This window comes from Macrosteles quadrilineatus, unplaced genomic scaffold, assembly GCF_028750875.1.
Source record: "Macrosteles quadrilineatus isolate MER2022 unplaced genomic scaffold, UCM_ALF_1.0 Scaffold_2__2_contigs__length_208266976, whole genome shotgun sequence".
NCBI classification, from domain to species: domain Eukaryota; kingdom Metazoa; phylum Arthropoda; class Insecta; order Hemiptera; family Cicadellidae; genus Macrosteles; species Macrosteles quadrilineatus.
The window spans coordinates 131,881,889-131,904,719 of NW_026542595.1; the positions used below are offsets into that span (position 1 = coordinate 131,881,889).

The 22,831-nt window shown below is 34.8% G+C and overlaps 1 protein-coding gene across 2 annotated transcripts; it reads right to left on the reverse strand.

Moving 5' to 3' along the window:
* Window positions 1–3,908: 3,908 nt before the first annotated feature.
* On the reverse strand, window positions 3,909–22,831 carry LOC128986514 (N-acetylgalactosaminyltransferase 7). 2 transcript variants are annotated; one of them, XM_054406920.1, is made up of 12 exons: window positions 22,421–22,831; window positions 20,439–20,647; window positions 20,052–20,218; window positions 14,329–14,536; window positions 13,576–13,752; window positions 12,564–12,681; window positions 10,731–10,856; window positions 9,773–9,994; window positions 9,054–9,152; window positions 7,802–7,831; window positions 6,776–6,901; window positions 3,909–6,207 (listed from the first exon to the last, which is right to left on the reverse strand). In XM_054406920.1, the coding sequence occupies exons 1-12, from the start codon at window positions 22,577–22,579 to the stop codon at window positions 6,064–6,066; spliced, it is 1,785 nt and encodes a 594-aa protein (XP_054262895.1). In that variant the 5' UTR covers window positions 22,580–22,831; the 3' UTR covers window positions 3,909–6,063. The 2 variants fall into 2 exon arrangements, with proteins under 2 accessions (XP_054262895.1, XP_054262896.1); XM_054406921.1 differs by lacking the exon at window positions 7,802–7,831.

Sequence of the window (22,831 nt, forward strand, 5' to 3'; positions counted from 1 at the left end):
CAAGAAGTATGAGTTTCAGTTGAGATTGGTCAAAGAGGAAAGGAGAAAAGGGGAGGCAGTATTAGAGATTGTATAATCAATTGTAGGATTAATTTAGTTTTAAGTCGTACTATAGCAAGTAAAGTGGCGTGTCTAATTTTTGACAGGCTAGACAAAGTTCAAATGGGTTACTGGTATTTAACTTCTTATTTATTTCCCTTGAAACTTACATTCTTTTTTTTAGATTGGGAACAACACACCGTTACTATTTTATGCTTCTACTGATTAAAGTCAATTGCCGAACAATGTGCATTATAGATTAGAGGTAAGCCATTTGTAACGGGTCAAATTTTAACGTGGAACAATATTTCGATCACGGTCATCCCAAATACGTTGATTTATTTCACGACAAAGCCATGACAAACGCTGGACAGTGGACATAGCTGACGTCATATGAAGGGGATGGCCGTAGTTTTCAACCCCGACGCCATGGGTGGTAGGAGAGAACCGCACAAAAAGTGCCCCCGTCGGGCAGATTTTCACATCCCTGTTATAAGGTCGTGACGTTATAATTGATTCGGGAAGTCGACTGCGCGTTTTGCAACATATTATAGTCACTTCGACATATGTTGTCGGTTTTGTAACATAAGTCACTTCGATATATGATGTCTATCGATATTTGGCCATTCTAGCCACGGTCATATAAAGAAGTTTATAATTTACTTTTTATCCCTTCAATATTATTCACATAGTTTCTCAAAGGAAGATAGTTTCAATTCGTGTTATAAACACCATGTTATATCGACCGATTAAAAGGTTTAAGTTACCTGTACCCGTCAAGTAATCCTGGTTTGTAGTTAGTTGACTACAGCTGTTTCGTGTTGTTGAGCGGAGCGAGCGGAGCGAGCGAAGCTCTTATACGTCGACTCTTAAGCGGCCCACACACTAGGGCGCTTGTGCGCGCACATGTGACGCGCGAACAGCTCGACGCGCATGCGCCTCAATGTGTGGGTAAATGTGACCATGCTCGCCCGTGCTCGCGACGCGCATGCGAGGTGCCTGGTGCCTGCCGCCGGACCTTCGAGCACCGTCACAAGTGCGTGAGCTTGTGACGATGCTCGCCAATCTGTGGGAAACCGAGGCACATGTTTGCGAACTAGCAGCACTGTCGCTGTGTATTTCTTCGGGAACTACTAGGTGTACGCCTCCGTGGAGTGTGTTTGATACTCTTTGCCATAACTACTGCCCAACGAAAGATTTGGTCTGACTTTATTAAGCTTTATAGACCACAAACGTGTTCTTGGGACGTGGAAAGTGCAAACTTTTTAAACAAATAAATGAGAAAAGAAATTATGGAGCTATTGATAACGAAATGCAAGGGGGTGTTTCCTGACAGTGAAGATAAGTTTGTGAAGACTGAAATTAACTCTTTGAGATATTAATATCGATGTGAACCAAATATACTAATGAAATCTAAGTCTATAACCTTCATACTCTAAATACGACCTTTATACCCTTATATTAAATAATGCAACCCTCATATTCTTTAATAACTTATTTCCCGAAAACCCAAAACCATAATACATACAACTAATATCTACCCAATTAATTAGTAGTGTATAATCAAATCTGTTTTTTTAAGGCAAATTTTATTCTTTAGTGACTTAGCTTGCAACTCTAAAACAATGTCCATGTTAAAAAAATGCAAAATGAAAAAAATAGTAAAAATTTACATGGTGACGTTACAAAGGAGTTTATTCGAATGATTTCAATATAACTGTTGAATTTGCTGTTATAGCCCACTATTTGCATGGTCAAAGACGGTGGCGCGCGCGCATGTGTCTTTAGTGTGTGGTTACCAATTGAATCGCACATGTGCCTAGAGCCGCTCACAGTCACCTCACCACGAGCCACGCAAGGCACATGCGCGCTAGTGTGTGGGCCGCTTTATGCATTTCGTAATACGCAAACTCCCCCTAGCCGGCTGAATCAATCGTTTTCAAATTTTGCATGGTGATAAAGACCATATCGGTGAGTGCCAACATCTATATGGCGTTAAAAAAGTCTCTCAGGAATCCGCCCCACTGGGTCTCAAAGTTTCAATGTAATCCTTATGGAAGCAGTATTTGACACATAAACAAAGACATATGATCAGCTGTTGACTTTTGAATGCAGTAGATAAAGAAATAGCTGATAGCATTATTCCACAGATATTAGAACAGAAACGTTAGGGATCATAAATATAATCAAATGACCACACCAGCTTGAGGTCCGTGCGTGACGTAGGAAGTGGTGAAGGAAGTAGTAAAGGCGAGATGTTCGGAGTGTGGGATCTGTTTATGACCAATAGATTAAGGTATTTGCAATCCAATAATGTTAAGGGAAGGAGGGAAACAGGTCCGTGATGTAGGAAGTGGTGCAATACTAAAATGCTATGGGAAGAGACTGTAGACTGTACGTTAAAATGATTACGAAGCACGAATCGATACATATTTTCGATACATGCAATCGTTTACAATCGAAATTTACATTTGAGTTGACAACAGCTGATTTTTACTCCATAGAAGCTAAAAACGATTTTTACTCCCTAAAGAGTAAGAATGCTACTTTAGACCAGCAACGCATGCATTAAAAACGAATGTTGTTACTGCAGTATGACAAAAACAATATAATATGAACCCTTAATGACTCCGCTCAATTTTGTGGATGCCTCTGCAAACGCCACCTAGTTTTAAACACATCTTCAGATCAAATGTTGCTTTGGTTTATTCCATGAAATGGTCGTGATAAGGTTTAAAAGGAAGCTGACAAAAATAGCACATACACGTACACGAAACATTAAACATTAATTGGCAAGAACACAAATACGAAAAACGCGTAGTAAACATCGGACACGTACGGCGCCTGTGTCAATTTTGATGCTGACGATACTAGGACAGTTGATATTTCTGGATTTTTTTTAATAATTTAAAACCTCGGATGAATTAAGGCTTGGACAGTTGATTTAACCAAAGATTATTATTATTTACACCAACCTTCAGACAAATGGAAACTCAGACAACTGATATTTTGATATAATTTAATAAACTCAGACATATTAAAACTCGGGGACGGTCGATTTATCTAAATATTATTATTAGTTACTAGCTGGCCCGACAGACGTCGTCCTGTCCTAATGTGGTTTTATGTCAAATGCTCGTTCATTTTCAAGATGAGCTCGTTTGCATGGCTCAATCACGTCTTGGTTGAAGTTTGTTCGCTGTGCTCACTCATCTTTAGGTTGGAGCTCGTTCGCTGCGCTCACTTGCCTTCAGGTTAGCTCGTTCGCTACGCTAACTCGCCTCCAGGTTGAAGTTCGTTCGCTACGCTCACTCACCTTTTGGTTACAAATTAGCTGTTGTCATAAAAAATAATAATAGTGCTTCACCCTGTTGGTAAACCTATTAACATTTTTATAATGCTATTGAACATCACAGGATCAAATTCTGTAGTTAAACCTGCTGTTAAGATTCTTTAATTCAATTTAAATATGAGTACTCATAAGGTTAACATGGGAAACTCCAGAGCCACTGGGGCGGAGCCCTTTTGACGGATCTGCACTAAACTTCACACAAACCATCCTTGAATTAATGCTTAATAATACCTGAAAGTTTCATTATAATCTGTCGAGCGGTTTCGGAGTCCATAAAGGACAAACATACATTGGATTTTATATATATAGATTTATCAAACCTCGGACAACTGATATTTTGATATAATTTAATAAACTCGGACATAATAAAACTCGGACGGTTGATTTATCTAAATATTATTAGTTATTTATCAAACCTCGGACGACTGATTTGTTATCAGTGATGTGTCTCATTAGGCACATACCCTATTTTATTTCTATTAAATGTTTAATCTACACAAACAAGGACAAAAAAAACTAGGAATAGAAAAATATTTATTTAATAATTATTATATTTACATAGCTTTTATGCTAGTATATTCACTTAATCACAGGTTTTATATTAACTGGAATCTATAAATGAAAAAAAACCTATATTATCAGTGCACCATTAAAACAATATCCTAATTTACTTACATTATTGGTAAGAGATATACAAAAGTCAAATTTAAGAATACATTTAAACCGAGGGATTTTTAAATGTAAATGTACATAATAATGTGTTTAAATTAGTACAATTATTCACACAACATGAGTTTGTGTCAAAAGTTTCATAAGTTACAACGTTAGAAATTTAATCCAATAAAAAAACTTAATTAAAAATTTTTTCCTAGAAATGGAATTTTAAAAACCATATTACAGTGTTAGTTGGACAAAAGTAAAAAAATTTTAAACTTATAATAAATTCTTGTGCAAACTAGAAAATAATATAGATGGCAAAACCGCATTATGTTAAAAAATTTGTTCAATTATAAATTTTGGTAAAAAAACAAATGAGTACAGTTCTATTAATATAATCCAACAATCCATGTCACTATAATGTAGTTGTTATGATAATAAAAGTATAAATTGCATGGTTTAACACGTTCGCTGAGGTTTCGTGATGACAGGCCGCGGCCGTGCGCGGGACCAGATAATGTGCTGCGTGTATGAGTGTATGAAAATGTTTACATTTAGTTTAATCCAATAGGAAAGGCATATTATAGCATGTACTGTGTTCCAGTCGTTGTAGACGTAGTTTTACTAGAAACCAACAGATAGCAGCACTAAACAAAAGTGTTTACAGGCCCTCAGTATTGCAAAATAGAGGGTCAAAAGCAAGGACAAATTAAACTAAAATTACCCATAAAAATATCACAAAAAAACATTAAGCACAATTTGGAGGTTAGGTCCCTTCCAAAATCATAATCGTTATCGTCAGCCATGTCACTAAATCTAAGCCAAAACCCTATACTATGCAAAGAGCACTGAAACAGTATGATACAAAAATGACCAATCCGAAAAATAATTGCACAAAAATGACACAAGAAACTAGCATTAAACATGGCGACAATAACAAGGTTTCTCGCCAACTTCTGGGGTCACATCAAGGCAATGTTAGTGAGAGGAGTATAGTAGTACATTGCTAGTGCTTAGGTACTACAATTATAGTAGCCCGCAGCGAACGTGTTAAGGAACAGATTAAACATACAATCTAAATGTTTGTATCATCCTTATAGATCACATGACGAGAATTTGGAGGTGATCCTTCATAGTGATACGTGAGTGTGTTGAAGTTTTCTCTTTATTTATACTTTTTTTATTTTGCTTGCTTTAAAATGATTATGACTAAGCTAAGTAGCTTGATATATTTGTGAACAATGTCTTGATCTCTGATATTATAATTAAAGAGTTAAGGCGTTATAAGTAAAGAGTTATAATGGAAAATTTGCTCTTAAATAACAGAGCAACAATTAATCAACATCAACCCACTCAAGCAACACCGCACATAAAAACTCTTAGACATAGATTTTAGTGTTGGTAATTACATTGTTGAGGATTAAAAATTTGTTTGCATGTTTGATCATGAAAAACTCATATCATAGGCTTATAAAGTTAATAAACTAATATACTGTTTAGTGTTTGAGCCTTCAATCCTACTGCTTGTCTTTTTGTTCATAATTTCTACAGTGTTTAATACTAATTTGTATTTTTTGTACGCTAAAAGGCCTTTATATCATATTTACATTTTCCTAAAACAGAAATTGCTACTTAAATTTAAAATGCTTGACACAACAATACTGAAAATGATTCATTTGTAAATATTTTGCAAATACAATAGCAATCAACGTTAAAATAGTTATACGCAGAAGCAACAAAAATGTTCATTTTAATTCAATGACTAACAACTTTATAAAATATATCATAAACAATAACAAAAAAATTTGAGCGAGTCCTAATCTTTCTAACAAATTTTCAATTTCTTCTACAACCGCAGTTTGAGCATTAAGTAGACAGACTCGAGAAAATAAGGAAAAGTAACGAACACATTGAAACAAAGAGAGATTGAATCGTATGACAATAAGTTTTGATTATCCTAGTATTCGTTGCTCGTGAGGCAAAGGTGGGATTGGCTGGCGACGTGTTTAGACACGTCATGACCAGTTGGGGTGGATCTCGTTGAACACCCATTGTTGATACGTGTTGACCGGATCACACGGCATCAAGGCCAGATGATGAGTCTGGGGGTGAAGTCCGGCACACTTCTTGTGAACATGGTGGAGCAGTGTGTGAGACTCCTACGGAAAACCAAGTAAAATTTACGTGAAAATGTTTGAAACACACAAAAAAGTTCAACACAAAAACAGTCAAATTTAAATGCTGCTGTTTAAATTAAATTAGGAGTGTGCGTCAAGTTTGAATTGTTGAATAAAAAAGTTAGTATTCAAGCTTGGCTCGAAATAAAGGATTTAATCAACCCAAGTTCAATTCCAAGCTGGTTAAGAAACCTTTGGTATATAATAGCATAAATATTTTTTTAAACATATTCAATATTAGGGTATATTTGAAAACAAAATATAGTGTTCAATTTAATTAAAATCCAAAAATCACTATTCACAAAGCCCTGGGTTAAATAAAAAATTATGTACCACTCTTTTTATTGAGGGAGTTATCATTGCCTAAAAATGAATTCATTTTTGTTTAACCATTCCCCATTAGTCAGAAGCCTTGGTTCGAAAATGGAAATGGAACTGTTCATCTCAAATTGACCTATTTTAAGTACATTACAGGTAATATTTTAATTACCCTAAATATGAATAAATTTAGGAAAACATACAAAAATGTTTACTGTTGCCACATTCTTACCTCATCATATTCCCATGGACCATTGACAGTGCCCAACTTGCAGAAGACAAGTTTGATTCCTTGAGAGTCAGCATCAATACACCTCTCACCAATGGCCAGCTGTCCCTTGGCGTTCAGTCTTACCAACTGGACAAATAATTAACAACCTTAGAAATATTTGTGAAATATACATACATTTGCATCATACACACAATTACAAACACATAGGCCTATACAAGGGAATATTCCCAAAGTAGCCTAAAAAAGAAAAAAACATTTTTTAGTCATTGGATGATTATTTGAATGTGTTACTAATTTAATTTAATTTATACAAATTTAGACGTTCAGTTTAGTAACGTAAAATTAATTGTATTACTTATTTGGTAAAACAAAACAGAGCTATAGAAAGACCTAGCTCTAATCCATTAGGATTGGACTTCCAAAGATGATTCGGAAGGTCATATACTTAAGACTCACACAAACCATACCTTAACAGTTTGCTTACGTACTGGTATTGTAGCAGTATTCCTTCATTGTATGTAAAATATTGTAGGTAACCTGTATTGGTTTGTCAAATTTAATACTTTAAGACTTTTCAATGAAATGGCGATTAGATGTAAACATGATAGCTCACGAGTTAAGTTTGTTAATTATAAACAAATCATAGAGTTTACAAGCATTTGAGATGTTTTTAAAATTAATGTATTTCATACGGTACGTACATTTAAATATTTTTTTACAATGGAAACAAGTTAAACTGACTCATAAATCATTTTGGCAAAGCCAGTTTTCTCAAGAAATCTTAACCTCCACCATAAAAACAGTAAAAAATGATTTTATAATGCAATGCAATGAAACATGATATTTACTTTGTGTCACAAAAGTTTTAAAGAAATGTGAAAAATACAAATTTGTTTATCATTTTACACAGTCCACTCATTGTTTCATTTCAACGAGAATTGTATACCAAAATAATAAAATCAAAGCTATTAACAAACACGTTACCTTCATCATGCAAAATTATAGACTTTATATCAAGTTCCTTACCATTTCATCTGCATAGTCTTCATCAGAAATCTAAAATACCAAAAGCAATTGAAAAATTGCTGTTTTGTTTTAATTTAACAATATGAGAAAATCATATGGAATTAAAAAGTGTTAATCAAGGTACATATTAATCTGATAAATTCATTAAAACTTAAAAAAATTTAGTTTAAACATTTTAGCTTTTTGACTTAGTTAGTAGAACTGAAAATCAAACTATTGAATTCCATTTAGTCTAACCCTTTCTGTATACGAAAAATATCGAACGAGGGTTACAAAACTTAAACTCTTAAATTCTATAGAATGTTGGCTATTTCGTTTACTCAGGCATGTTATATAACAAATGGGGGAAGAATATATTTGAAATTATGAAATTACACATCTCCATTGCCTACTGTGTTTAAGCTAGCCATCACCATTGCTCATAACAAGCATTTCAAACTTATGCTGGGGGGGGGGGGGGGGGGGTAATGTTTAGTGACCTATTAAATTAGCTAACAAAAAAACTCAAAGCTATGTTTTTGAAACAATTATTAATAAATAAGTATAATTGAGAGTTATCAACTACACTCAGTAAAAAAAATAAAATACATCTGAACAAAAATACAGTGGAGTCCCATTAATCTGAACTTCGGTAATCCGAAAGTCCGCTTAATCCAAAAATAAAAAAATACTTTTTTGAAATCTTTTAAATTTGTTTGAAAATTTTTTGAAATTTTTTTGAATTTTTTTTAAAATTTTTAGGAAATTTTTTGATTTTTTTTAAAAATTTTTGTTTATTAAACTTTTAACACAGTTGGCTGTACCTCGTCAAAGTATTCTGTAGCGGTCGGGCGAGATAGACTTTTTGTAGAGTATTTTAGTAAATATTTCACCATTTTTGTTATTAACATTTTTCATTTTCGTCCCGGGTTCCAATCCCACCAAATCACAAATGCATTTTATGAAGTGATAATGCTGCAGCCACTAGGTCTAGTCTTAAGTAATCTGAAAAACAATCCCAAAAGATTTCAAAAAATAAAAAAAATTAAAATTTTTTTTTTAAATTTCTAAAAAGTAAAAAAAAAACAAAAAAACGTTTAATCCGAAATATTCGGTAATCCGAAATGGGCCCGGTCCCAACCATTTCGGACTAACGGGACTCTACTGTACATGATTATGACCTCAAGGGCATTTTATATTTCTAACCCCATTTTATAAATATATTTAAGTTTGCTAGAAATAAGCCTGTGGGCACTATGGATTATGGTATTACCTGATTGTTTCCGAAGCCATGGCAGTGAGACGTTCCCATAAGTGTTGGAGGACCATGGCCCATGGTGTCCATACACGACTGACCAGCCACGTTGCGAAGCTGTCAACCAACACAACTATTAGTATTAATACACAATTTACAACAGTGGCTGAACTATGTGTTGTGTTGTAAACACTATGACAATATTTTGTTCACATTTGTATTCCAGATATTAAACCAGATTAATTAGTCATGATAAAACAAGATTACGTATTTTAAGTAAATAAACTCATACCCCTTTTTGTGTTCAATTGATTCTAAACAGAATAAATTTAAAACTCTGCAGTCACATCATATCATTCACATCTATGCTTTACACCACGTCAACAATCAGCATGGGGTCACAACTGGGCAGGTTTAACCCCAAATATGATTGAAGGATGCGAGCTTGGAATGAAGTATCTTGCGATTTGTTACCAACTAAGAACAGCTGTTTCATTACCTTGGGTCATATGTTAAAAGCCTATTCTGTGGGCGTTTTCTGCCACTGGTGATGCCCCTATTCCAGGTAAACCTGCGCTACTAGCTGTTGTTTGTGCTACACTTGAATTTAACATTAGGTCTTGGTGTTTTCATTTTGATCTTTAAATATTATATTCAATCAATAAAAACCAGCTAAACCATGGTTATACAATATATATATATATAAATTTATGTAAAGGATTGAAAGTTACACTCACCTCTCCCCAATGCAGATTAGGAGGCAGCTCTGGGAACTTGTCGTAAACATCGTAAGCGACGTTGTCCATGAACCACTGGAAATTCTTGCACTGGAGTCGCTCCTTCAGAGCCACCTGTTCAGAGATGTCACCCATGTCCAGGAACCTAGCGAGAGGCTCCCGAGTGTAGAAGAACTCCTTGTGCTTCTCATCAAACCATGTCTCTATCACCCGTTTGTAGTTCTGTAGCCAGCAATACAGTCATTAGCTTATATCAAACTATAATGAATACTTGTCTTTGTAAATTTTTATTTTATTACAATTGTTCAAGACAGCATGTACTAATTGGTATAATTTAATCATAGACAAATAGAATAAATATAGACTGTGAAAAGAAGGTTTTGCGATGTTCTGCTAGAGATTGCTTGGTGTACGATTCGCTGCCATCATCAGCTACTCGAAGGATGCTACCAGTGTGGTGCTATCGTAACTACGCAGCACTCCTAGCGGTGGACGAATGAACATACCTATGCTAACCACAGCACTGCTGTCGGTCTATATTTAATTATTTTTGTCTTTGATTTAATAAACATTGTATGTTGTAATAACCACACAAAATGTTAGTTGAAGTAATGACAGTGAAGGGTTGCTTTTAATGCCCTATTCAGAAAGGGTAGGCTATTTAAACCTATTAGATATGGATTACAAAATATATAAGCCCTGTCTATAAATTTAATCATCAAACTTAAAATCTTAGCATTTTCAATACCATTAAAATTTAAAACCTAAATTTCTAAATCCCAAATACCACCACATAACCACCAAAAGACACCACACACATTATACACTTTAAATTGGGTATTAATTGGAGCATTATTCTCTTAAAAGGTAAAAAAAAAGGTAACAAATTGTTCATCCAAACAGTACTTTACCTGACCAAGCAATTTACTTAGCTGTAAAAAATATTTCTGACACTTACAATAGTAATGAGGGGACCCTTCTTCTTCTTGGCGAGATTACCAAAGTTGTAAGGCATAAAGCTTCGGTAGACGTGGCCAACGCGGGAGCATGGCACCCACAGAATACTGCCTCCGCACTGCCAGATCTATAACAAGACTTGGGGTGAGGTAACAGCTTGCAGAGGTAATTTTATTATCAGATAAGAACCAAATCAATATCACCACCATTACCACTTATCATTATGGTTATTAAATCATTTTACCTCCAGCAGTTAGGGAATTAACATTTTAGTGGCTATTTTTAAAATATGTTGGCATTATGTATTATCAGCACAAATAACAGTGAATGATTAAATCATAAAACTTTTTTTTAAAGAGGTTGGCGGCCCCTTTTAACCTTGCATTTGCCCGTCCACATAGATTATGCGCCCGTGCGTGGATCGTTTACAGCAAAGCAAGGAGTGAGCCGGTACAGTACAAAGGTGAACTGTACTGATAAATTTTAGTGGCAGTGACCAGGATCCGAACCCACTACATCGCTGCCTAGGGCCCGAAGTCCGCGACGTTACCGACTGAGCCACCGACTCACTTCACTTTCACTTCATTATTATTAAAAGAACTTTCACTTTTCATTATTAAAAGAAAACAAATATTAGTAGTAGTAGTCAGTAGAACTATGTTGCTTTCAATTAACATTTAACAATTAACAGTTAAATAATTAACTTATAAATATATTGACCAGTAAGAGGTTAAAGGTATAACATAAAGCACAAGGGCTTAGGTTTTTGGGACATTAAATGAGGATATCTGGCTTACCTGGATGGAAAAAAAAACAAACTGGCACAAAAAACACAAAATCTTATACTGTACACAAAACATTACTTCACTTAAGTTTTATGTTATTGTGCCAGTTTGGACTGTTTCCCATTCAGGTAAGCCTGCTTTTCTCACTATAAATCCTATATTGACAAGTATGGTCATAGCAATTCAAGCTATTCAAAGTTTTAGTTGGTGACTTCATTCTTGGATATGTACAAGGGCTAAATAATCTCTCTGCGGTGCTAAATAATCATGGAAAAGACACAACATCGCCTATTTTGAATAAAATACCACTCTCAATGATTATGTAAGTAAATAATTCTATCTACTGCAGAGTTTATTAATACCCACCTTCAGTATTTACAAATGATTGTCATTGTCATAAAACCACATATACCAAACAGGCTACAGCTCTTAAAAAGTTTCTTTCTTCATAGAAGTTATTTTACTAAATAAAAGGTGTAAATTAAAAAAGACACGAAGGGAGCGACCACCTCCCTCGTTCATATATATATAATACCTTTTTTTTACTGCATGTAATACAGTAGTGCATACACATTGTGTAAAATAATTTGTCACCCTAACTTTGGACAAAGAAATGGTATAAAACTGCCATTCTGGAGACTTAGTTAACAAAAATTTTTCGGAGTAGTAACTCCGAACCCCCTGCCCCCCGGTTCGCCACCCCCTTGTGCCTGTTCTAGATCTGCCATTGAGAAGAGCAATGCCTTTGTAAAAATTTCAGTCTGGGAATATTTTAATTTTGGATAGTTCCCATCGCAGCCGCTAGGTAATTATCAAGAGCGCGCGGCCAAGTCAGCACGCCAAGCTGACTGAGTGAGAGAGAGTAAAACAAAGAATTGGCTTTAGAAACAGAGAGTAGTGCGGCAGGTGTGCAAGTAATCCTAGCGGTGGCCGTGCAAAGCTCATTTCAGCGGCAAAATTTCAGTCTGAATATTTTTCAAAAGCATTTTGCTTCATAAAGGGTTTATATTCATTGATATTATTCAACCCTCTGATTCATCATGCCTCACCTTAAAGGAAAGCTCAAAATTTTCACCTCCCCAAACGAGCAAACCAGGGTCATATGCTCCAATTTCCAAAAAGTAAGCTCGATCTATGGCAAATAGGCCTCCAGCATGAGTGGGCGATCTAGAAAAAACATTGTAAAAAATTCAAATTAAATGAATAAAAGAAACACCATTTACTTTGTGAAACTACAAGTCAAACAAACGGATAGTAGGCCTAATCATGAGCTGACAGATGTTCGATTGTTTGGCCACAGGTAAATAAGCACAGGTGTTTTGTTGTTTGGTCACATGTGATCAGAAGTTAAGTAAATATTTGCAACGCCTGCTTTCTCAATACTTGCTAATGTAATGGTGAAAGATTACTCAATGATCACAGCTGATCAAACAATAGCTTAACTTTAGCAGGTGTTTGACATCTTGTGATTATGGCTGACGTTAAATTTGTTTAACTTAAGATTTTGACAGTATGCCATAATAGAATTTCACAAAAATTCTGTATAGCACTTTAAATATTAATATTGACTATTTTACTACAGTTGATATAACCATTCTATATTCAAATAGTTTCTAAATATAAGACGAGAATTTTGAACTTGGTATATAGTAAAACAATTTTAGCATTAGTTTCCTTTATAGGATTTTTTTATCACCATAGTGTACAAAACACTAAAACAAGTGTACAAAACATTGTAAATCAAATTTGAGATACATTCGCTTCTAATTTTCAACAACTTCAGTTAAACATCCAACATTTATAGGAAGCCAAAAGTTAATTGATATAAATATAACTCTTATAGCAGATCAACTTCTTAAGGTTAAAATCACTTTAGAACTTTGAGGGGCGTATTGCCAAAGTAACAGGATGTGTTGCAAGCATAGTAATAGTATCATGTGCGACAACCTCAGGGCTATCTGAAGGCACAGTTCCATTGAGAGGTTAAGACTATAGGCTACTTTATACTTTTGACTCGCTTATCAACCAAGACTTTTATGAAAGTCGACAATATTAACTGACTTGTAAGGTTCGCTGTTGTACTCTCGAGTGTCCGCTTCTTTCTGTGGAAGTTCGTTCTCCTTGTACAACATTCCCCACTCAAAGATGCCTCTGAAATGATGGCCATCTTGATACACGGCGTGGTACTCAAAATGGCTGTGGTCGATCCCATCTATCACTGGCACCGTCATCACTGTTCTGCAAAGTGCAAAAAACATTGTCAACTCGTTCATAATACGTAAAAAAACAGGCTAAATTGTTTAAAATTTAATTTTGGAATGTAAAGTGAAGAGAGATTATTTAATAAACATATAAAGCAATTTTCCCGATGAAGAGAAAATAAATAGAAGTGATACCCACTATTATCAGCTTCTGCCAGCTTCTTTTTAATAGGATTTAAAACCAACTATTACACTAATGGCTACCTCTCTTTGCAACATTTGTTCAAATCGCTTGTAGTCCATTCACAAAATTTAGGCGGTTAAAGGGGAAGCTTTCCCACCAATTCTTTTTTTTAATGTATGTTGCAGCTGACCTGCAAGACCTCAGCTGTTGAGCTATTGTTTTAAAGGTAGGATGAAATGGAGGGGGTTGATTTTTTTCTCTAAAACCACCTGCATATTGTTAACAGAGTATAGGGCCTTTAATATGGCATCATCGGGTAAAGAGCAGTGGCTCTGTAAGGGTCAACCATTGTATTCTATATTTCTATGTTCACAAAAACCAAGCTTGTGTGTAAACGTAAACCGGAAATTGGTCATGAGTCTAGTCTACCTGTCTTTGTATATAGGAGCAACCAAGGGTGGGAGCCAGTTGTAGCCGACCTCGCAGTGAGCGTCCAGGAACAATATGATCTCTCCTCGTGCCTCCTTCGCTCCCCGCGACCTTGTTCTTATCAACCCTTCTCGTTCTTTGTTCCTTATCAGCCTAACTTTGCCGTTGAACTGCTCGATGTAATCTTGCAGCTGATCCTTCAAGTGAGCTGTACAGGAAATAAAATTAGCTTTTAAAATTTTGTGAGGTGACTGATTCAAATTTACTAGTTAACCGCCCGTGCTCCGCCACGGGAATATAGTCAGCAGTAAAAGAAATAATAATTAACAAATACTGTTTATCTTTGTATTTTATTTAGGGGTTGTTTAATTTTTTACATGAAATAGAACTGATAGTTTGCATGTATAAACTATTTTATGTTAATCAAACCGATATTATTTTAACCAAATGAATGTTTTATATTAATTCGAGTTTCATTTGAAAAATAAATAGTATACGAAGTGGGCAATGCTGATAACCTAATAAGCAGCTATTTATGCTATTTAGATAATTTGCTCAAGTATATTCCTATATTCGTTGTTTTTTTTCATTGCATTTGTTGTATGGAATAAAGATAGTCACTTAGCCTACATGTAAATCACGCATCAGCAGTTGGTCGCATTTCACGAATCTTTGACCCTTACTGTGAGTAAAAGCTGTGTTTACGTCGTATAAAGTTGGGCATACTTTGTTCAATGTTAGAGGGTATTAACGGTCCAATTTAATGGAAAAGGAGTCGTGGATTTTAAAATTATGTAGACTACCACTACCGTACCAGAAAGATGTTGATTCAAGTGAGACTTAGAACTGAACATTTCAAATGCAGATTTGTATTATATTTTCCTCAAATAGCTTTTTGTTTCTTTTGACCCTTAATACTTTTTTATAGTCGCTGTTGATAAGATTTTCCATAAACTCAAAATGTTGATAAAGAGCTCATTTTACCTTCCCCTTGTGACAACATAAGGAAAAAATATTTGTGTCCCAGTTAGTCTGTTCTGACTCAAAATTCATAGATTTGCAGTACTGACAAATCCAATCTAACGACCCCAATTCAAAAGAGTTGGTATTTTTTAGTAGGGACTTCCAGAGCACATTTAACACCATCACTGCTCTTTACCTTTTTAGTTCGATGGTTCTCTGCATGTTTTTTTCGTTCTGTATGTCTCTTTACGCCCGGTTAATGATTTTTGACCTTTTCTTTTTCTTTTTGTAATTTTCACATCCTGGGGTTAATGATAAAGTTTTATAACGCTATAATGACCCGTGTCAACATTGCCATTAAACATCAAGTCAGATACTTCTTCGCCAGAACCGAAATCGTAAGTCACAGTTTCTCAAGCAACTTCCCTGTGTAGGCCTACTCGAAAAATATAGTTAGGGTATAGTTCACTGATAAATTGTAGTTCCAAATATCCCAGCGTACTCGCCATCTCGAGAAGGTAAAATTTGGACGTCGAACACTGATCTTGAGTAAGATTAATCACTTACGATAAAATGTTTGTATGTTTACCAATCATTAGCAATTATCTGTACAACTTGCAAGCGGATTTCCCTATGATTGTTCTGGTGGCTATAGAGAATAAATTATATTGATCAAAACAATAAGTTTCCGTCCCCTACTATGGGTATTATTTCACATTCCATGCTCAAACTTAAATTCAATTAGGTACCACTTTCCTTCAGATCACTTTGCAAGAAAACTAAAACATTTTTGTGTCCCAGTTAGTCTGTTCTGACTCAAAATTCATAGATTTGAAGTAGTGACAAATCCAATCTAACGACCCCAATTCAAAAGAGTTGGTATTTTTTGTAGGGACTTCCAGAGCACATTTAACACCAACACTGCTCTTTACCTTTTTAGTTCGATGGTTCTCTACATTTTTTTTTCGTTCGGTATGTCTCTTTACGCCCAGTTAATGATTATCTTTTCTTTTTCTTTTTGTACTTTTCACACCCTGGGGTTAATGATAAAGTTTTATAACGCTAATGACCCGAGTCAACATTGCCATTAAACATCAAGTCACTTAACTTCGCCAGAACCGAAATGGTAAGTCACAGTTTCTCAAGCAACTTCCCTGTGTACTTGAAAAAAAAAATTCACTGATAAATTGTAGTTCCACGTATCCCAGCGTACTCACCATCTCGAGAAGGTAAAGTTTGGTACCACTGAACGTCTTAACACTGATCTTGAGTAAGATTCGTCACCTATTATAAAATGTTTGTATGTTTCCCACTCATTAGCAATTATATGTACAACTTGCAAGCGGATTTCCCCATGATTATTCTGGTGGCCGTAGAGAATAAATTATATTGATCAAAACAATAAGTTTCCGTCCCCTAGTATGGGTATTATTTCACATTCCATACTCAAACTTAAATTCAATTACCACTTTCCTTCAGATCACTTTGCAAGAAAACTAAAACATTTCAAAAATAAGTTAACAAATACACTTTCCTTGATCAAAATCGTGTGTTTATAAACAGAAACTCCAAGTTTAATAATTACATACTGAAAGTAAGGTTATAAAAATAATAACAAATCTAACAAACATTAAACAGCTGACAATCTATCTATAATATTAAAACGAAACAGTGTTTTTTTATTTCACGATTCTGAATCAACCACTCGACGGATTTTCATGATTTTTGTGTTGAAAGAAAGATAATTTTGAGAACTAGGGAATGTCGAAGCCATAATTTTAGTTTAGGGCCCCAGAGTTTTAGAAATTAAGTTTTAATTTTTAAAAAGTCTAGCAGCCGACGCTAAGATTCTAAACTATCTTTTGGCATAAAATAATTTGCTTAACATAACAGCTGTAAACATTCAGCTTTTGTGTCACAAATTCAGCATTTGGATAAAAATGTAAAGACATACTTAGGGTTGACTTATTTATACTATGTGTAATGCTAATCATTGATACGTTCAATTCTTCTGTAAGAGGATGACAGCTTCATTAAATATACATAGTAAAATACTAGGATGTTCAAATTATTTTTTAAAGCAATCTTTGTAATCTTTGATTTGTTTTAGAGGAATACAATTTGTTTTAACTAACAGCTGGTTAAATATCAACTATGGAACTATGAGGTTATTTTATTTACTTTTATTTTGTAATTGATTATAGTAAATTAAGTAAGATTAGTAGAGATAATTAGACCACAGTTTTAACAAAAATTAATTAATCCACAGTACAAATCGAGGCTCTGTACACGAGTCTTAATAAAAAAGGATAAATGCAAATTATTTTACTGCTACATTTTTCAAGGAAAGATTAGAAAAATTACAATGTTTACATGTTTAATTCTTCATGGTAGCTTTTTGTTTACAATTTATTAATGTTTGTCTGCTTTAACTTTGTATGGATTAGGCCCGGAAATATTGATGTCATAAAAAGAAGATCAAGAATAATCAGGAATCACGATTTTAAATTACCACCACAACCTCAGCCGGGTTTTATACAAAGATAAACAGATGGATGACATAGATTGAACACAACGTCAACATTGACCTAGGATACTGCAATTAGACAAACCATCCTTTTATGAAATCGTGTTCAGTTGTGGTTACGTTTGGGGGCGCCTATATCAGCGCCCCCAAACGTGAAAATATCACTTTTATTTCAACGATGAATATATTGTAGTTTAAATTAACTAATGTGGGAAATTACAATGTACATTAATCAATGAGGGTGGGTAATTATCAAGGATAGAACTGATAACGGTATGGATAATAATCATTGACAATTTCGTCATTAGCTTTACTAGCGTGTTTACTTTTTATATTCCTGCTACATGTGACCAGTTCTTTTTTCAATTGAATATTATTTGAACCAAACTGCTGTTTCAAAACAAACTGTTATTGTTTTTACTTTTCTTTGTTTACGCTTATTTACTTAGCAATTAATGCAGTGATAGGTGTGACGATTAGTTTCAATGTTAGGACACCAAAGTTAAATTATGTGTACTGTGAATTTTATTGGATATTATCGTTTTATTTAAGGTAGTATCTATTCAGACCTACTGGAAATTGTGTATAGTAGTTGTATTGTGGTGGTAATAATTATGGAAGAGGCAGGTATGCTATGGAAGGTGGTATTGTTGACTAGGTCTATACACTAACTTCTCAATTGACTATTACTCTCTCTCTACTGTAGGCTACTTATAATCAGCGTGCGTCCGTGCGAAACGGCTGCAAATCTCACTTCAACGGTTTTCACATCGTAAAAATTGCAGAATTGCTGTTTTATTGTAAAATTATCGGATTTAAAATGCATATCGTATAGGCCTATGATGGAATAAAAACATATTTGGTCACACAACATTTGTTTACAAGATGATTTTTCTCATTAAAACTGCAAGAAACTTTGTCTTTGTGTAAACTAGCTGATCTGAATTGTACACGGTTTTAACTGACTCCTGAATTCCCGTTCGTAGGACGGGCTAACACCTCGTATATATAAAAGGCAAAGCCCTCACTGACTCACTGACTGACTCACTCACTCATCACTAATTCTCTTACTTCCCATTTACCTAGGAGGCTGAAATTTGGTACACTGATTCTTTATGCATTAAATAGGAAAACTAAGTAGTTTTGATTCTGATCGGACTCTCGGGCTCCGCCCCAGTGGCTCTGGAGTTTCCCATGTTAACCTTATGAGTACTCATATTTAAATGGAATTAATGAATCTTAACAGCTGTTTCAATTAAACAAGTTGGTTCTGTTCTATGATGTTCAATAGCATTAAAGGTACAAGGATTACCAACAGGGTGCACCACTATTATTTTTTTTAATTTATGACAACAGCTAATTTGTAACCCAAAGGTGAGTGAGCGTAGCGAACGAGCTAACCTGAAAGCAAGTGAACGCAGCGAACGAGCTCCAACGTAAAGGTGAGTGAGCGTAGCGAACGAACTTCAACCAGGACGTGCGAACGAGCTCACTTACGAAGTTAAACGGGGCAAAGCCCGAGGGTACAGCTAGTTATTAAATAAGCTGTAAATTATATTCTTCAATAAGAATTGTATTGACTCAACCTTTGAAGGGCTGTAGGTCTTAACCCTTAGAAAAAACGTGAATTCTAATGAAGTTCGGCAAATCTATGCATTATCCCCTTTAATTTGACACATAGATCTAGTGGATCGGTCCAGTAATTACTGAGAAAACAGTGTTACAACTGTGTATTAAATATATAGATTTTACCGTTGATGCATTGAAGCTTAGTTTACTTGATATTTTTACACTCCAGCATATAGAAAAAAAAATATATTTTTATTACAAAAACTCAATACAGCGGATCACTCCGGTGTGTATTTTAAGCTGAATATGAATGCAATGAAAAGTGAGTTTAAAATGGAGTAAAATATGATCGGGAAGATTAGCTTTTTCTTTATCCATGATCATTTATTTAAAACCCAATAATGAAGGACAGCTAGGTATTTTCGGCCCATCATAAAGCTACTGGCTTGTCTCATGATCAATTCGGTAACTTTTTAATTGCGAGCACTATAATCAATACCGTGAATATGAGTAGTTTACCTAGAAACATTAGTTTGATCCTTTATAATTTATATTAGCAAAAATTAAAGTTAGAGAGAGCACAGCCTCAAGTATCAAACTTTAAAAAAAATCTCTGTCTAGATTTAAAAACTTAACTACACAAATGTAATAATCGATAGTGAACCTTTATTGCTATAGTCGTCAACAAGAAGAACTTCCTCTAGGAACTGTGGTGGTGTTCTGTTGATCACTGAATGGACCGTTCGCATCAGCGTACTCCATCCTTCATTGTGGAACACGATTATAACACTCGTCCTTGGCAAGTCTTCTGGGTAGTTCCAATGTTTACATCTGTAAAAAATGTAATACGTCAAAATGTAGGCCTATTACACCCATTTTTTTATCGTTGATGACATTAAACTAATAAATAACTTTCAAAAACTGTAGGCATACTCCAACAAAGTTTTGAAGCATTCTACCATTCAGTGTTTTTTACCTTGAGGTAGGCCTATATCGTTTAAACTAGAAAACTACGTATTTGAAACCAAACAAAAGTTTATTCTATACTCACTCTTCAAGGCGGAGGTCTGGAATTGACCTATCTAGACTTATCTCGTTGGAACACGCCATGTTCATGCCATACTCGCTCAGAGCTTGTGAAGCTTCGTTTTCTTGTTCAGGTTTAAGCTCGTGCTTCTTCCCTCCCTCCCCAGGTCCAGACCTCTTCTCTACTGACTTGGGTTCAAAGTTACCAGGGCCGTCTTTTACATAAACTGGCGACTGCAAGACAATCATCATTCATGTAAAACTTAAATCTGTAACCATTCACTTATAAAGTACCAAGTACATCATATTAGTTAATCATTGTCATTGAGATGATAAGGATGATACCGAATTTGGGGTGAATCTATGAATCTTTATGGAGTTACAAAATTAGGTGTATGACAGTCGATAGTATTAGATGACAAGTTAAAATTCTCCGATTAAGTACCTATATGAATGTTAATTTCATGATTTGTGCTTTACTGTTTGGTTATTTAACTAAAGGACGAGTTATTGTTTGTGATAGGATAGTTTTATTTGGTTAAACGAGGTTTTAAATGACTGAAATAACAAAAACAAATTGTAAACAAAACACAACCTCTACAGTTCACCAGTGGCGGATCCATCAGAGGGGGGGCGAAGGGGGCATACATCCCCCCCCCTTGGGCATACATATATATATATATTTTACTGCATGTAATACAGTAGTGCATACTCATTGCGTAACATAATTTGTCATACTATCTTTGGACAAAGAAGCGGTATAAAACTGCCATTTTGGAGACTTAACTTAGCTTACAAAAGTTTTTCGGGGGGGGGGGGGGGGGGGGGGGCAGTCCCCCCTTGTGACTGTTTTCTAGATCTGCCACTGCAGTGCACCAGACAGAACTAGCAATAAAATTGGCTTCAGCTGTTCCATAAGGATGAGAAATCTACTAAGGGAATATGTTTTATCTATGGTTAACTCACTAGGCCTCCGGTTCCTTCTATCATGGTTTTAAATATTTTGTTCATAAAAGTTGTGGTAGAATGCTAAGTTTTAAGGTCAAGCTAATGGGGTAAATTATACTTTTCAGTTTCTTGATACTAGTAAGCTAATTGTAGAGTTTTTAGTGGTGTTAATTTCAAATATTGTAAAACCCGTTCTGTATAAAAAGTCTAGATATAGCCTAATAAGATAAATTTCAGTTTACAGAACTTAAAAATTGCATTGAGATGTTTAGGCTATTTTACAGGCTATGGCAAAGATTGACCATTAATTAATCTAGCCTACAAACGGGAAGATGGACCGGTAGACCAGTGTTTCCATTCTCGGGATTATTATCCCGAAAACAGGATTTTTAGACCACGAGCGGGATTAAAACGGGATGCGGGATAAAACGGGATTTTCAGCCATGGCGTATATTTTAATTTTTTTTCTATTTAACTTGAGGGGAAAACGAACTACAATTGATTAAACTAGTGTAGCAAAAGATAATAGCAATGTTTACACAACTATTTAAACATGGTACAGGTACGTCAAATATAACATTCGGGATTGAATAAAAAAACATGCGGGATAAATCGGGATTTTCCATCATTCAAAAGCGGGATTAAACGGGATTTTTTGACCCGGCAAGCGGGATTATTTTTTTGGTCATGTGGATACACTGCGGTAGACCTAATTCTAAAATTGATCCAAATAATTTTTAAATATTCTCATAATTTTACCCTACAGTACCTACTGATTGAAATGTGAAACAAGCACTCTGTCCATACAAGCCACGCTTGGATTAAATTTATTGAATTTTTAGGGTGAGGTATACAGCATTTTGGTAAGCATACTATATGGTAACACAAAACGTGCTTATGGCGATCTAAACCCATTAGGTAAATGCTCTCCGGATAAGCTGGATAATCTGTTCCTCTAAATGAAAACATATTTAATGACAGCAGTAACAACGTTCTTAGAAATGCACTTTCATTTTAACCTAGAGAATATTTAATTTAGTGTTTAAACCTAGATCTTACCCCTCTTACTGTTCTCATGTGCCCTCTTCCTGGTTCTTCTTTCCAAACTTTAGATGGTTTTAAGGAACTGCTTGCTAATAAATAAACTATGGGTAAAATAATGCATATTGCTGCTATTAATTTGTAGAGTCTGGTTCTTTTAATTTGTAATACACGCATTTTAAAAGTTCAATTTTAAAATAACCTAGCCTTAAGAGTTAACTGAATTTGTGTAAAACTAAATTTGTTTAAATTAAACGTAGGATCTTTTTCAAATCTTTGAGTACTTTAGAATGTTATGATTACAAAAACAAATGCATTTTGATCGTTCGAATATAGATTTGCTAAATAGCCGAGAACACAAAAATCACATTTTGAAATATCAGACACAATCACAATCACACACACAGTTCCATTCAGTTGACAGGTCTA